The sequence below is a fragment of the Octodon degus genome, unplaced genomic scaffold, assembly GCF_000260255.1.
Source record: "Octodon degus isolate 3935 unplaced genomic scaffold, OctDeg1.0 scaffold00023, whole genome shotgun sequence".
Lineage (NCBI taxonomy): Eukaryota > Metazoa > Chordata > Mammalia > Rodentia > Octodontidae > Octodon > Octodon degus.
Window position 1 is genome coordinate 1,227,098 of NW_004524599.1, and position 14,624 is coordinate 1,241,721.

The 14,624-nt window shown below is 43.7% G+C and overlaps 1 protein-coding gene across 1 annotated transcript in view; it reads right to left on the bottom strand.

The window, feature by feature from the left end:
• Cap2 (cyclase associated actin cytoskeleton regulatory protein 2) overlaps positions 1–14,624 on the bottom strand; it is a 193,562-nt gene that overhangs the window by 53,011 nt on the left and 125,927 nt on the right. Inside the window, exons 4-5 of the mRNA XM_023712056.1 lie at positions 2,033–2,176; positions 1,634–1,719 (exon numbers count right to left, since the gene is read on the bottom strand). Coding sequence (XP_023567824.1) covers positions 1,634–1,719; positions 2,033–2,176 — 230 coding nt within the window. The remainder of the gene's footprint in view (positions 1–1,633; positions 1,720–2,032; positions 2,177–14,624) is intronic.

Sequence of the window (14,624 nt, forward strand, 5' to 3'; positions counted from 1 at the left end):
AACACGTATTTTTTAAAATTTTCTTATGGAGCCATGCTGTTATGTTGGGCTGTAGCGGACTCAGGTCAACAATTTCTGACATTGCCAGTGAAGCGGAAGACCCAATACTATTATGGACTACTGGACTCTTTTAGAATATTTTGCTGAGTTTACACACCTAGAATTTTCAAATAACGGAACTTAACAAAAAAAGGGCATACAGATGAATGTCCATTTTGTATCTGTGTATTCAAAGTGGTTAGGATAGATATAGAGTTACATTCTCTTAATGAATAGAGGAATTTGTTCTAATAGTGTTTGTAAATAGGATATCAAGTCCACATCTTGTACAGCAATTATCCACTAGGAAGAATGTATGCAATGTGTTAATTATTGAATCTGTCCTACTAATTTGATTTGAAACTGTCTCATTGCTATTTGTTTATCAATAAAATTATGGGGAAAATTTTTTTCTTATGGATCTCAATATTTACTAAAATGAAGAATAAAAAGAAAGAGTTGTACAAATTTTAAATATGTAACATTTCATCAATAACCTGGAAAAATGACAGGTATTTACACAGTATACATAGAGAATGCATTTTTGTATAATCAATTTAAAACTTGTCATATTATTGTGAATCTCTTTCTTTTGGTTATTTTCAAGTCTATGTTAATAAGCTAAAGAGGTGAATTGGGGTGAGAATCCAGAGAATTCCAGCTCTCTGATCTCCTTCCTTCTGACCAGTAGTGAGCTGTGCTCAGGCCATGGTCCCCAGCAGCCACTGTATTTGTTGACTGATGTTGTCTCTGTTGCTACCACCCAAGGGCTCAGATGGGCATCCGCCCTTGAGTGCAGAGAGAGGGGTGAGAGAACACTACTGTTTTATTTTTGCCCCAACTCCTCCTTTAGTTACTAGGTAACATCCCCAGCACCTCTCACCAGCTGTTCACAGGGCCAGTATGACCTTAAAGGCAGAGGATCCTGCGACACTCCTTAAATAGTTCAGGAGACATTCTCCCAGAAGTCTCCGGGGTGGCAGCATGGCTCCTGTTTCATAGCCTCACCCCAGCTGAAGCCTCTCTAGAATCTATTTCTTGTGCTGTCGAAGGCAAGGTCTTTTCCCGCTGGGTTTCCAGAGAAGCCCCAGGGTCCAGCCTCACATGTGCTTCCCACAGCCCTCAAAGGGCTGCGATTCTCCCAAGCATCACTCTCTCTGCTCCAGTCATGCTCTATCTTAACTCCACTTGGTTTTCCTCTCGCTGCCTGCATTCCTGTCTCGTCTCACCTCTGCTCCTGATTTCCACATCATTTCCTGATTCCTCCTGTCTGTTATCTGCTCACTTATCTGACCACTGGGAAAGCTCTGTGGCCACAAGGAGCCAGTCCTCAAGACACAAAGCAATGATACACATTCAGATGGGGACACTTTAGTAATGACAAGAAGTATGCCTCCTAAAATACACATATTATCTGGACGATTGATTCCCCTTTCCACTTGGTTTTCTCTGCAGAAATGGAAGTTTTCTTTAGAGTTTCTAGCACACTCATTAAGGGCCATGAACAGAAATCAATAAAGAACTATTTAAGTTTTAGGAACAACTGTCTAAAAAGTGATCAACTGCAAATCTGATAGGAGAAGAAGGCACATACCTGTGTTTGTAGTCCTTTAAGACCCTGTTAGTGTAAAAGGTGGCAGCATCATTCATCTCCTTGACATAAGGACCAGGTTTGGGGGACTGAGAAAACAGGACCATCACCCAAGCATAGGAGGAAAAAGAAAAGAAGATAAGAAAGAAGAAGGAAGGCAAGGGAGCATGGTTGGAAGCTGGAGGCAAACTGTGCTCTGGCAAGGCTGTGAAACACGCTCTGTTTCTCAGAATAGAAAGCAGCACGTTTTAAACAGAGCACAAAAAAGCCGGCCTTTCAGCCTAAAACAACCTTCCTTCCATGCAGCAGATTGTGGACAAAGGGGTGTGGAGGGGAGGCGATGTCTCCTGAGCACTACAACATGTGGCCAGGTGACCAGGCCCCCGGTACCCCCAGACTCACCACGGCGATCCAGCCCAGGGCCGGGATGCTTTCGCTGACAGCTGAAAGATGGTTAAACATGTTACTCCCCCGGTTTCGCTCTCTGAAGGTTTGGATTTCCTGGATCTTTTCCGAAATGGGTTTTAGCAGCGCAGCTACCTCATTCTGCAAGCAAACATAGGGAGCTGTTACAGGAGACAGAGGCAGGTACGTCTGCCTGCCGGCCCAAGCTGGGCATTCAGGGCCCTGAGGGAGATGCAACCGCTCTGCAGAATGGAACGGGGTTTCCTTTGCTGGGGTCACACCGTTGGCCTTTCATAGCCACAGGTTCAACAAACTGCATTAAAATAGTTCTTAAATACCTGGTGTCTGTGTGCTCACCTACAGGCTTTTTCTTATTATTCCATAAACAGGGTGGCTATTAACCTAGCACCTATACTGTATTAGGTATTGTAAGTAATCTAGAGATGATCTGGAGTATACAGAAAGAAGTGGGATGGCTACATCAAACCCAAAGTCATTTTATGCGCAGGACTTAGGCATCTGTAGATTTTGGTGTCTGTAGGAGGTCCTGGAAATAACCTCCCTCAGATACAGAGGGACAGCTGGACTATATTTTTATTCTCTACACTGTGAAAATTGCAGACATTTTTAACATGAATAAGGCTGTCTCCTGAGACCTGGAAAACCTCAGCAGTATGGTACAGCCCCTGTTCTGGAGACAGCTGCAGGGAACTCGGTGGAACCAGCGTGGGCTTGTTGTACTGGCAAGCGAACAGGCCAGTCACATATGGCAATAACCCAGGTGGTAAGTCAGGGCGAGAGGTTCCTAAAAGCAAGACTTCCTACTCTTATAGGAAAAGGATGTATGTGGGGCAGAAAGTCCTAGGTGTGACTGGAGTGGTTTCTACCCCATCGTTCACATGGAAACAAGGAAATCGTGCCCTGATGCTCTTTTTAAGCAAATGCGATGGTTTGCCATATTTACAGCATCTTTCATCTCGCTTGGCTCTTGACCTGACCCCGAGTCCACGGGGCCTCTGACTTCTGGTCACACTCACTTCTGATGAATTCAACAGCTGACTTCTCCAGTTGCATAAAAAACGACTTTCAAAATTATTAGGCAGTATCACAGAGGCACTGCTGCTATTTTAAACATCTCCTCCATGCCTGAGGCATTTGCTGCTTCCCTTAAGTGTTGAAGAACAGATAGAATGCTGCTTGTGCGTGTGTTAGTGTGTGTGTGGTGTGCTCCAAAGAATCAGCAAATGTCCTCAGCTTCCCAGTTTTGTACGAGCAGCTGAATAGCTTTAAGCAATATTTTACTAAGTCTTGTTTGCAGGAAGATGGAGAAGTTCCTGAAAGCACTTTAATTTCTTTAACTAAGATTTCAAGGCAATAGTTTCTGATCTTGGCTGCGCATTGGAACCACCTGGGGGGCTGTAAAAGATACAAAGCGCTGGGTTCTGTTGCCAGAGAGTCTGATTCTACTGGTCGAGGTGGCCTGGATGAGTGTTGGAAGAGTAGAAAACACTGTGGGTGGTTTACAATCACTGCTATGATGGTATCGTCACACTAAAGGACAGTCATTTCGGTCAAGGATGGAAAACCATAAGGGAAGAAATTATGTTCACTGGTGGTAGCTTCCAGATTTGACTTCTCCCTCTACGCCCTTTTCCAGTCCTCTCTGAATGCAAACATTGTGTGTAAGGGGTTGGGAATTGGAACAGCTTCGGTCCAAATTACAGCCCTGCCACTTCCTTCTTGTGGGGCCTTGAGCTAATTACTTTATCTGGTCCTGGTTTCCTACATAAACCAGACATCACAATACTGACCACCTACAGGCTACAGGCGACACTGGATTTCAAGCCTCTAGCATGCAGGAGGTGCCCAATAATTGTAAGTGACCATCATCATTAGTATTATGAAGCAATTAGCCCATACTGGAGCTAAAAAAGATGTGCCCAGTAATATGTACTATTCATGTGCTTCAAATAAGCAACTGCATTTCAGAGAAGAGAGGCTCCAAACAGCCATCCATCCCTGCAGGCTGAAAGGATTTCAAGATCACAGAAGTCTAAACGGGGTCACTTGTATTGGCCTTTGGACAAACTCAGTGAGTAAGTCACACTTACTATTTCTAAAAAACAGATTATTATAACAGCATAGAAGGTATTGGAGAATGCTGACAAGTAGGGAAGGTAGGTATTGTGGGAAGCACTTGTTTCAGTTATGTGCTCTGTGGCTGTGTACTGACTTCCAGGGTATAATGGAGTGCTTATGGATCTCGACGCAGATGTTTGAGAAACACAGATCTAATCCCATTCTTTCATTATATATGTGTAGATAGAAGCTGGGGGGGGGGTTAATTCACTAAGTTAATTTAGCAAGACTTAGTAGAGCTGGAGCTAGCGCGGAAGTCTTCTGGGAAGCCCCAAGAAAGTTCTCTGTGTGGTACTGGATATAGACACAGATACAGTTAGCTGTATGTGCACAGGCTTCTCCTCTGCCAACCTGACTAGGCAAAGGTGCTACGAAGAGATGAATAGCTCAGGTTCCACAGCGAGATTGCTTGGGGTCAAGTCCTTATTTTCAGTGTACTAAGTAAGTTCTGTGTCCTTACCAAACTTGGCCCATGTTTCATTATGCCATCTACAGACACAAAGTGGAAACTGGCACCTGCAACACACAGAATTCTCAGGGAAATTTTGAAGTTTTCCATATTGAAATTCGTTGAAGAAACCAGCCAGTTCTTGTTGAAAATTCAGAAACACTCTGTCTCCTTTCTCTTTCCCTTCTTATCATTATAAAGCAAAGGTGCTACAGATTTAGCATGGAGATACTGAGTCACAGCTGTCATTCCCTGAATGGTGTTCATTCAAGTTCCCGTGCTGAAGACTTTACCCTCCCAGTGCCCAGGTGTAACCACACAATATTGAAGATCTAAGTTACAGTGAGATCATTATTGTGGGCTTTAGCTCAGCACGACTGGTGTCCTTGTAACATAGTGTATCAGCTGGCTCTCCCACTGGGGACAGAATACCCCACACCTGCAGCTTCTAAGAGGAGAGGTTTACTTTGGCTCCAACTTTCAATGGTTCAGCCTATGGCTGGCCGACTCTAAGGCAGGGACATCACGGCAGAAGGGTATGGCAGAGAAAAGTTGCTCTCATCCTGGTGCCAGGAAACAGACAAGGGGAAGCGTGCCAGGAGAGATGCCTTCCAGAAGCCCAGCCTCCACCCAGGCTCCATTTATCAACAGTGCCTTCAGCTTTGAACATTTGTAGAATAATCCATTGATCATCCAGTCACCTCCCTGGGAGCCTCTAATCCGGTCAAGTTGGCATTAAGTTCACTGGGCACAGATGGGGAGTTTGGACATAGGGATCTAGAGGAAAGGTGATGTGAGGACATGGAGAGAAGATGGCCAAATCCAAGCCAAGGATAAGCCCTCGCAGGAAACCAATCCAGTTGGCCCCTTGACGTCAGGCTTCTTGCCTCCAGAACTGTGAGAGAATAAGATTTGGTTTGTTCGAGCCCCCTGACTGGTGGCACTGTTGTAATAATCCTAGAAAACTAATAGGGAAGCAAATACTCTCATCTTCTTCCCCCTAAACTTATCAACAATGAACCAAAGCACCTCAAAACAGTCTAGTCCCAAACATAATTATTCCACGTGGGTTCATTAATGTTTATCAAAATGTTTTAAAAACTCTCTCTGGAAATTTGATCTTTTAAAAAGCAAACATCACCTGCACAAGAGATTTTTTTTTTCAAGCTTAATCCAATAGTTTATCAAAGGCATGAGATTTATTTCTGTATAAGGCTATTGATTTTCAATTATGGCAGAGCTACTAAAAAGCATTCTAGTCATCTCCAACAATTTGCTAAATAGTATTTTTGTTTGTTTGTTTGTTTGATGTCATGCAATCTTTGACTAAGGGCAGCATATCTGAGTTGTTGGTGATGCCTGGCCTGCTGCCCCCATGGGGAAAAAGAACCAGGAACTGAATATTTAAAATGTTAGAGAGATTTATTAAGGCCATCTTTGTTTATCTCTGACTTCCCAAGAACAAACTCTAAAGTCTGAGAAGACACAGTATTTTGGAAAATATTTCACATTCGTTATCTGATGAAAACATCGTAAAGATTGAGAAGTTTCTTTTAGCCGTACTTTGGCAACTGTGAAGAATTGTCATCATAAAAAAAGAGAGAAAGCAATGCTAAAGGATCTAAGTATAATAATTATTTGTCCAATGCAAATAAACAATACAGCTTTTATTCTGAGCCAATAGAGTTCTCATGTGCTTAAAGTAGTCTTTTCCAGTTAATCTTGAAGATTCACAGCTGCAGACTCGAAAATAGGAGAGGACACTAGGGTGAATGGTGGGACTTCCATCAGGCTCCACTGCATGGGACATCGGGCGGGGTGGGGGGAGCCAACGGAGGAGGCTATCAGTTAGACATCCTTGCACCTGGTAAGTATTAAGAATCTTAGGCATACTCAGTAAGTACAGGTTGAAATGCACTGATGTCAACTGGAATTACAAAAGCACTTTCCACGAAAGAAGAAGAAAATTTAAGAGGTGTCCCATTTTTGAGTGTTTTTCAATAGAGTGTATTGAGGGAGGCCTCTAGATACAGCTAGCAGCTTTGGAAGGACTTCAAGTCACTTAATCTTAATTTTACAAAAAACTTAGATAAAATTTTAATGTTTGGATCCATCTACACTTAAAATCCATTCAGGGTGTTTTCTTTTCTTTTTTTTTTGACATTTCACTCACGTTTCTGAAACAGTCCCTAAAAAAAAAAAAAAAAAAAAAAAAAGACATTTTCACAGTTCATGTGAAGATGAGCTGAAACTCTCTCCTCCCCGTCCTCAAATTTGATGGCTTTTATGGAAGGTGCAAATGGTTCAGAGGTGATGCGTGCGTAAGGTGCACAGAGTTGGCAATTGTTCCCAAAGGTGACCTTAGCCAGATGGGCTTGTACTTCGGAGAGTCTTTTAAGATCCCATGTCTTTATGACCCCAGCGTCTGCTTTAAACTTGAAGAATTGAGTCCATTATCAGCTACATCTCCATTTAGCTCCAGAAGTAACGGAATTGTTTTGCAGAAAGTAAAATAAAAGAGTTTTATCAGCAAGCTTCGTAGAAACTTTACCCAAAAAGGAAAACCAATTTCCCACTCATGCTGTTTTGTAAGAGATGGAACAAACTCTGGATTCTGACCTTAAAGATGTGTTATTGAGTAAAGTGAAATTGGCCTGTTATTTCTGGAACCCAGGGTTTTTATGTAGCTTTATATCAGGTAGAAAATAGCTCAATTATTTGTTCTTAAAATTTTTTAAACTACAAAATTAATATATATTCTTTAGGAAGCACTGGAAGACAAAGATGGGAAAATGCAAGTGAATTAAAAACATTTTGAATTCTACCACATGGAGAAAAACATTGCTGATATGAGTACGGTAGTTATTTTCAAAATACAATAATTTGTATTTTGATTTATGGTTCACTGCTGGAATGAATGGTGCTGGGATTAAGGGTGGGTCATTCCCTTTGATTGGACTGCTAGCACCCTAAGCCTGGAAGGCTGGCTATGATGTAAGGGATAGAGAAGGCTCGGGACCTTTTAAAGTAATGGCTACTCAATGCATACAGAATGATTCTTTTTTTTTTTAAATTTTATTTATTTATTTATGAGAGAGAGAGAGAGAGAGAGAGAGAGAGAGAGAGAGAGAGAGAGAGACCAGCTCAGCCCACCAGGGGGCAGGGCTGGCTGGCATGTGGTGCTGGGGGATTGAACCGCGGTCCCTGATGCTTTTGCTAAGCTTGTTCTAAGTAGGTGCTTTAGACCACTGAGCCATCTCTCCAGCCCCCAGAATGATTCTAAGAACTGAATTGAAGCAGTTCAACTAAAACAAGGAAGAACACAAAAAAACCCATCATTATAATACAATCTTGGTGGGTATGGTGAGAACTCTATCATTTTAAGACAAATGAATTACTTTTACAACTTGTCCCTGAAGTAAAACTTAGATAAAATTTTAATGTTTGGATCCATCTACACTTAAAATCCTAAGCACATATCAAGCAATATTTCTCAGCAGACTAGACTACCAAAGACCAACCCTTATTACTTTGAGTTGTATGGGAATTCTTGTTTGCTTTTTATTTTTATTTTTGGTGGTGCTGGAATTTAATCAAGGGCCTCGTGTATTTTAGGCAAGTGCTCTACCGCTGAACTCTACTTAGAATCCAGGCCTGGATTATGTGTTTTTGTGTAAAACTTGACCAACTGATTCCATTTGGAAGCACGTGCATAGGTGTGAGCGAGTGTGCAGCACAGGAAGCATGTGAAAAGACACACGCTGCTGTGTAACATTGAACTTTAATTGGACTTTATGGCTTATTCATGCAATATAGTTGAAATTCTGTCATGTATATATTCTTTATAATTAAAGGCAAAATTTAAAAATGTATTAAACAGTTTAACACCCTCAGCAGTAAAAAAAAAATTCTGCATAGCTGCTATTAAATTTGCATATATCCAAAAGAACTATGCCTCTTTCTTCTGATCAGGGAAGTAACCTAAGGAAAACATATTCAGAAGTTATCAAAAGGTGCATGCCTGTAACCCTAGCACTCAGGAGGCTAAGGCGAGAGGACTGCTGTGAATTCAAGGCTAGCCTTATTACAGAGTGAGACCCTGTCTCAAAAAACAAAACAAAGCAACAACAAAAAAATAAAGCATAAAACTGCTCATAGAGGCATTTGCCTGTAATCCCAGCTACTCAGTTCAAGGTCAACCTGGGCAAGTTAGGACAACCCTGTCTCAAAACAAAATATTTTAAAAAGGACTGGAGATATAGCTCAGTGGCACAGTGAGGGGACCTATCATGTGAGGGGTCCTAGGTTCAAGCCTCAACACCACAAACAAAACAAACAGCAGTTAAACCTGGTGTTTTGGTGACTTGGTCTCCCAGGGAAAGAACTACTTTGGATAGCAGTGTTGCCCTGATACTTGGGAGAAGAGCTTGTAATATGTATAAACTTCTACTTAAATTTTTAATGTTCATCTTTTAACAACACATTATACTCACCAGCACATTTTTGGCAGTAATAGGTTTTGCTTTTGTAAGACAAATTATTTCAGACATAGGAAAAAAGTACAGCAAATAATAACATTGAGCTCCTGTTTATTTTCTGTTGGTTGTTTTTATGGATTTATGCTGGAGAACTCCTGACCATGAGGAGGCTGAGTCAGGGACAGAAAGCGATGCAGGTAATACCTCAGGGGAGGAATTGCAATTTGACATCAATGGTTTCACTTTTCTCATAAAGGCGAAGCAGTGCAATTTCAATTACAAATTGGGCATTTTTATTTTTATTATTATTTTTTTTTTGCAGAACTGGGGATTGAACTTAGGCCCTGTGCTTGCCAGGGAAGCGCTTATTCCACTGAGCCATCTCCCTGGCCCAAATTGGGCATTTTTAAAGGGAAGTGTTTTTCTGCAAAATTATTCAGTAAATTGTAGGGTGAAAAGCTTTCTTTCAAGTCATTTTCTTATTCTTCCTGTAATTATCTATGCTGTTGCTATCAACTTGTTGGAAGTACTCAAAGGCCTACGACTGGGGGCTATTGACTCAATGAATAGACATATTTTCATCAAGACCAACTTACTCTCTTTTGTTTTTGCCACTGTCCTGGCTGTGAGCCCTGGCTCCTCCTTTCTAGGGGCTGGGCTACAGTATTTGGGGGCAGGGGACCTGCTCTCTGTCAAACCTACAACTCATGCAGATGATCCTGTGGACACAACACTGGGGCTGCCACATCCTCTCAGCTCTCAAGGTTTGGCTCTTTGCAGATGGGTAGGGTTCTGTAGAAATCCAAGTGTTTCACAAAGGCACACAGCACCCTGTGAAGCCTTATAATAGCTCGTATCTTGAGCCTCAGGCCAGCAAGAAGGTCAGAAGATGATAAACACAAAATGGAACCAACACTGTTAGGGTGACATTTATAGTTTTCTGTAGATGTTCTGATAGAAATTTCCGCTACTAGTCCACAAAGGTACTAATGAGTCCAGTTGCGTGTTGCTGTTCAGTTTCCTTCCTGGGCTGACACTCTGACTCGGAGATGAACACAGGACACAGGTGAAGCCCTAGTGTCTTCTGGGACCTGACCAACAGGTATCTGCACTACCGCTGGCTTTGTGGCTGGGCCACGTGGTGAGAGGGATTATTGGAATCAATCAATGGCAAACAAGGGTCTGTAAACTCACTGCAGAGAGAACCCAGAAGTTCTGGAAGAAAATTAAGCTGAGAATCAAAACTTAACACAGTAAGGATAAAAGAACTGGCTGGGAGGCTGAGAGAAATCTCATCTTGCATTTCATTATTACTGCAATTTATTTTATTGGCTCAGCTGAGAAAATACCATCTCTTATTCCAGCCGAGGCATACCATCTGGCTTCTGACAGTGATGAATTTTATAATCACCTATAATTTTATTTTATGAGATGCTGCACATCACAGCTGAAGAGCAGCAGATCCCTGTGCTTGACTTAAACCCGTAAGGACTTCACCAGCAATCCCTAGGGCTATAAACTGGAGCGGACTGCCAAAGCCACTCAAACTCACCTGCTTTATCAAGTATCTGTAGCACTCACAAGTTAGTTCTGTAAAGTAGCAAAAGTAATGATTAAAGCCCCCGAACAGTCATTTGTTTTGTATTTTGCCAATACTTGATGAAAACTGACAGTGTGTCGCATGCCACATTGGCTGGTTTTTACAAGTTGTGCCTACTTTTAACTTACTTTTTCATGCTTGGGTCAAAACCCAAGCCTTACACATGCGAGGCAGGCACTCTACCACTGAGCCATTGTTTAAACTATGAAGGCCCCCATCTGGAAGACCCCACCTCAGTCAACTGCATCTCCAGGGTCACTGTCTTTGCCTTGGAAGAGTGGCCTGGGACAGAGTCGTGGCTAGTACCTGATCTCTGCGAGTCGTTAATGCAGACCGTAGTGCAGATGATGTAAATCTGTAATTTTTAATTCAAATCTGCATGGACGTTTAGCAGCTCCCCTGGGACACTTAAGACATCCCTCAGGGTAAGTGAACAGTCATTGTACCAAGCCTCTGGCACTTCCCTCTGACCACCCTGCATCAGAAATCTGCTCTCTTTTAAGGTTAGCACCATCTTTATAAGATCGCATTGTACGTTTTTCCCGAGAGCGGCACACGCAACAGAACACCGGTTCTAGTTTGGTGGTGAGCTCCACATATACAGTGCTTCTGGGTCATCAGATGTGTGGGGAGTGATGCTACCTGTGAGGATTCATAATACCCCTCAGAATACTAAATGGACTACTTAGCCTGATGAGCCTGATATTTCTCAACCTGTTTTGGTTCCTGGGAATTTTGATTTTCCCCGCATTTTTCCGGGGAGCTGCTGTTCTGTGGAACAGACCCAGGAAATGCAGCCTTAGGAGGCCTGGGGGCAGCTCCGGGGCTTCAGCGGAGAGCAGCAGGCTGCTCACTGCAGGATCACTCGGCTTCCTCTCCAGTTATGCTCATCCATCACCATGGAGACGCTTTCAAGGGCATATAGTGGGAGGGGTAGGGCAGTCTCCATCACACCCTCCCCGCCACAGAGCGATTATTTTCGAGAGCTACACAGTCTCTGCGGGTGGCTGGTGGGGCCCTCCACTGCACGGTGCTCTACCGTCTGCCATTTTCTCTTGCTGGTCATCTGCTTGCCAGCCCTGGCCCTGCTTCTCACCACTCCCACCGCTGCCAGTCCTGGTCTTCTTTTTCTTGCTTTCTTAATTTTCTTTATTTCTCCTTGTCTCTTTCCTCACACATGTGGAAAGGTAGACTCCTTAGAAACAGCACCGCTGAGTTGCCGTCCAGCGTTCTTTTCTAGCTGCAGAGCTAGCCAATGGCCAGTGACCCTCGGCCGAGTTTCCAGGTCTGGGGCTGGGATGCTTCTGCGTCAACCACCAGGACTTAGCTATTTCCAAGTTCTAGGACATCCCAGAGCTTTTCTTGATTTAGGGTTCCTTTGTGCCACTGGCTGCACAAGGTGCCAGTCTTCTCCAAGTAGGTAAGCTGGCTGGCTTTTGGCCGTGGTCTTGGAGAGAAAGTGTGGCCAGCTGTATGTGTGACTCAAACAGCTAGTTCTGACGTCACCCAGATCTGCAATGCATGGAGCACGCCCAAGCCCACCCTTTGCTCTGAGCCTCAGTTACTACAGCTCTTGGGTCTGCATTAAAATGGAGACAGTAGCGTTCATTGCATCTTCAGATAGAATTACCTCATACTTGGTATTTTGTTTCTTCAATAAATGGATGCCCAGTGCCCTAAGTGCCAGGGTTGGGTGTGTCAGTCAGGGTTCTGCACAGAAACAGAACCAGTAGGGCTTACGCTTTTAGATACTTTTAGGCATTGGCTCCTGTCACTGCGGAGGCTGGCAAGCCCTGGTATCTGTAGCCAGCCCCCTGGAGTCCCAGTAGAGCTCACACTGCTCCTTCTGCTCTGAAGGCAGGCAGGCTGGAGATTTAGAAAAGCCAATCATACTTCAGTTTGCACACAGAGGTAGGAGAAATCCAGTGTCCCAGCTTGAAGGCTGTTAGGCAGGAAGAGCTCTCTTAATTGTGGAGAATCACCCTTTCTGTTCTATGTAGGCCTTCAACTGACTGGACAAGGCCCAGCTGTGTTAGGAAGAACAAACTATTTTACTCAGCCTGTTGATTCAGCTATGTCATCTCAGGCAGAAGGACCCTCACTAAAAACACTCAGAATAAAGTTTGACCAAATATCTGGAGCAGCTTCTTTACAATTCGGTTCAGCACGCCCAGGACATGAATGGGTGTTGCTATGGGCTGTGAGTAGCTGCACTCCCAAAGCTTCCTGGAGTCCCTGGGGCAAGGGTCTGGAGTTTGTGATTAATTCATGAACCAAGGCTGCAATTCATGGGTCTGACTACTGCTTGATTAAGGGTGTGAGTGCTACACCTGCCCTGGGGCAGACAGCCTGAAGGCCACGCAAGGAAAGGAGAGAGGCTCGCCTCTGCACTGCTGCCGCTGCCCCTCCCTTTGCTCTTTGCTGTTTCTGCCACCCTGAACTGCTGCCCTCTGCCATGTGCCACTCTGCCTTGGAGCCAGCCAAGTATGGACGGAAACCTCCACAAACTGTGAGCTAAATAAACCTTTCCTTCCTTGATTTTGGATGTTGGGTATTTTGTCCCAGCAACAAGGAAAAGGTAACTAAGGCAGGTGTATCTTCCCATGTCAGCGTAACCCAGTTCCCATTCTGCTCATCCAGGGTATAAACCTGCTATGTGTTCCCACACTCTGTACAGTTCAGTCCCACGTTAGCCCAACAGTGTATCAATGCGTCCTATGTTCCCGTATTCAGTACAATCCAGTTCCAGTTCAGAGCAACACAGTACATGAACAGACTGTTTCTCATGTGTGAGGGTGGTGCTTTTGGCCCACAGCCAGCCTGGGCTGAGCTCTTTGCGGTTTCTCTCTTGGGGTGTCACGTGGTCTTCCCCTCTGGCCAGCAGAAATGTTCGTGGGACACCCATCATGGGGGGCAGGCACCATGTGTGGTAGGTAGCATATTTATTTTCATTAATTTTCTAGGTCAGTTACTCATTAGATCTTGAAGCTGGTTGGCTTATACAGAGCTCCAATCTTTGGGCTTACCTTCAATACGCGAGCTAGATAGAGTAATGAAGAGAGCTGCTGAGGTGGCTGGCCCACTGCAGACTGAGCCATGTCATGTGGGTACATGTCACTGGTGCTTGGGCTTTTAGACTAAGCGCAGTGTTTGTCACATAACAGGTGATCGAACCAATGGGTGAGTGCAAAGAAGCCAACGCTGAAGTGACAATAGAGCAGAGGCTCTGAGATGCCTCTCTGATCTAAGTAGCACAAACGCAGCATACCCTGCTAAAGATGGCAACATTTTACCTTATCTTCATATGTCATTTTATTATTCACAAACGAACAAAATGATCTGGTATTTTCTTCTATATCCTCCTGTTTTCCTTTGAAACATTTCTTCTCTGCTTGATGTGCACTTACCTTGACACCTTTTTTATTCTATTTCCCGTTAAACTATTTATTGAACATCTACTGTGTGCCACGATTTGCCAAGTGACTGAGAATAGGTTAGTGTGTGTGGGAAATAAAAGCACTATTGAGTTTGTTGAGTTTACAAGCAGTAATCAACAGCTATTGTCCACACTAAGTAAAAAAACAAAAAGAGAACCACCTCTACAAATCGTGAGCCAAATAAACATTATTCCTTTAACTTCGGATGGTAGGTATTTGCCTCATCAATGAGAAAAGTAACTAAGACCTAGGGCCTGGCTGGAGGCGGGGCACCGGAAGGATGCGTTCTTGTCCCTGGCTCCGCCCTCCTCTCTCTCAGCTTCCACACTGCATGAGATGAACACTTTTGGCCGGCCATGCCCTTGTGCCATGCCGTTCCTGTCTTGCAGCAAGATGAATGTGAAATAAATTACCCCAAACTGTGAACCAAATTAGACCTCTCCTTCTTTCAAGTTGTGGGCGTTGGGTATTGTGCTCCGCACAGCCC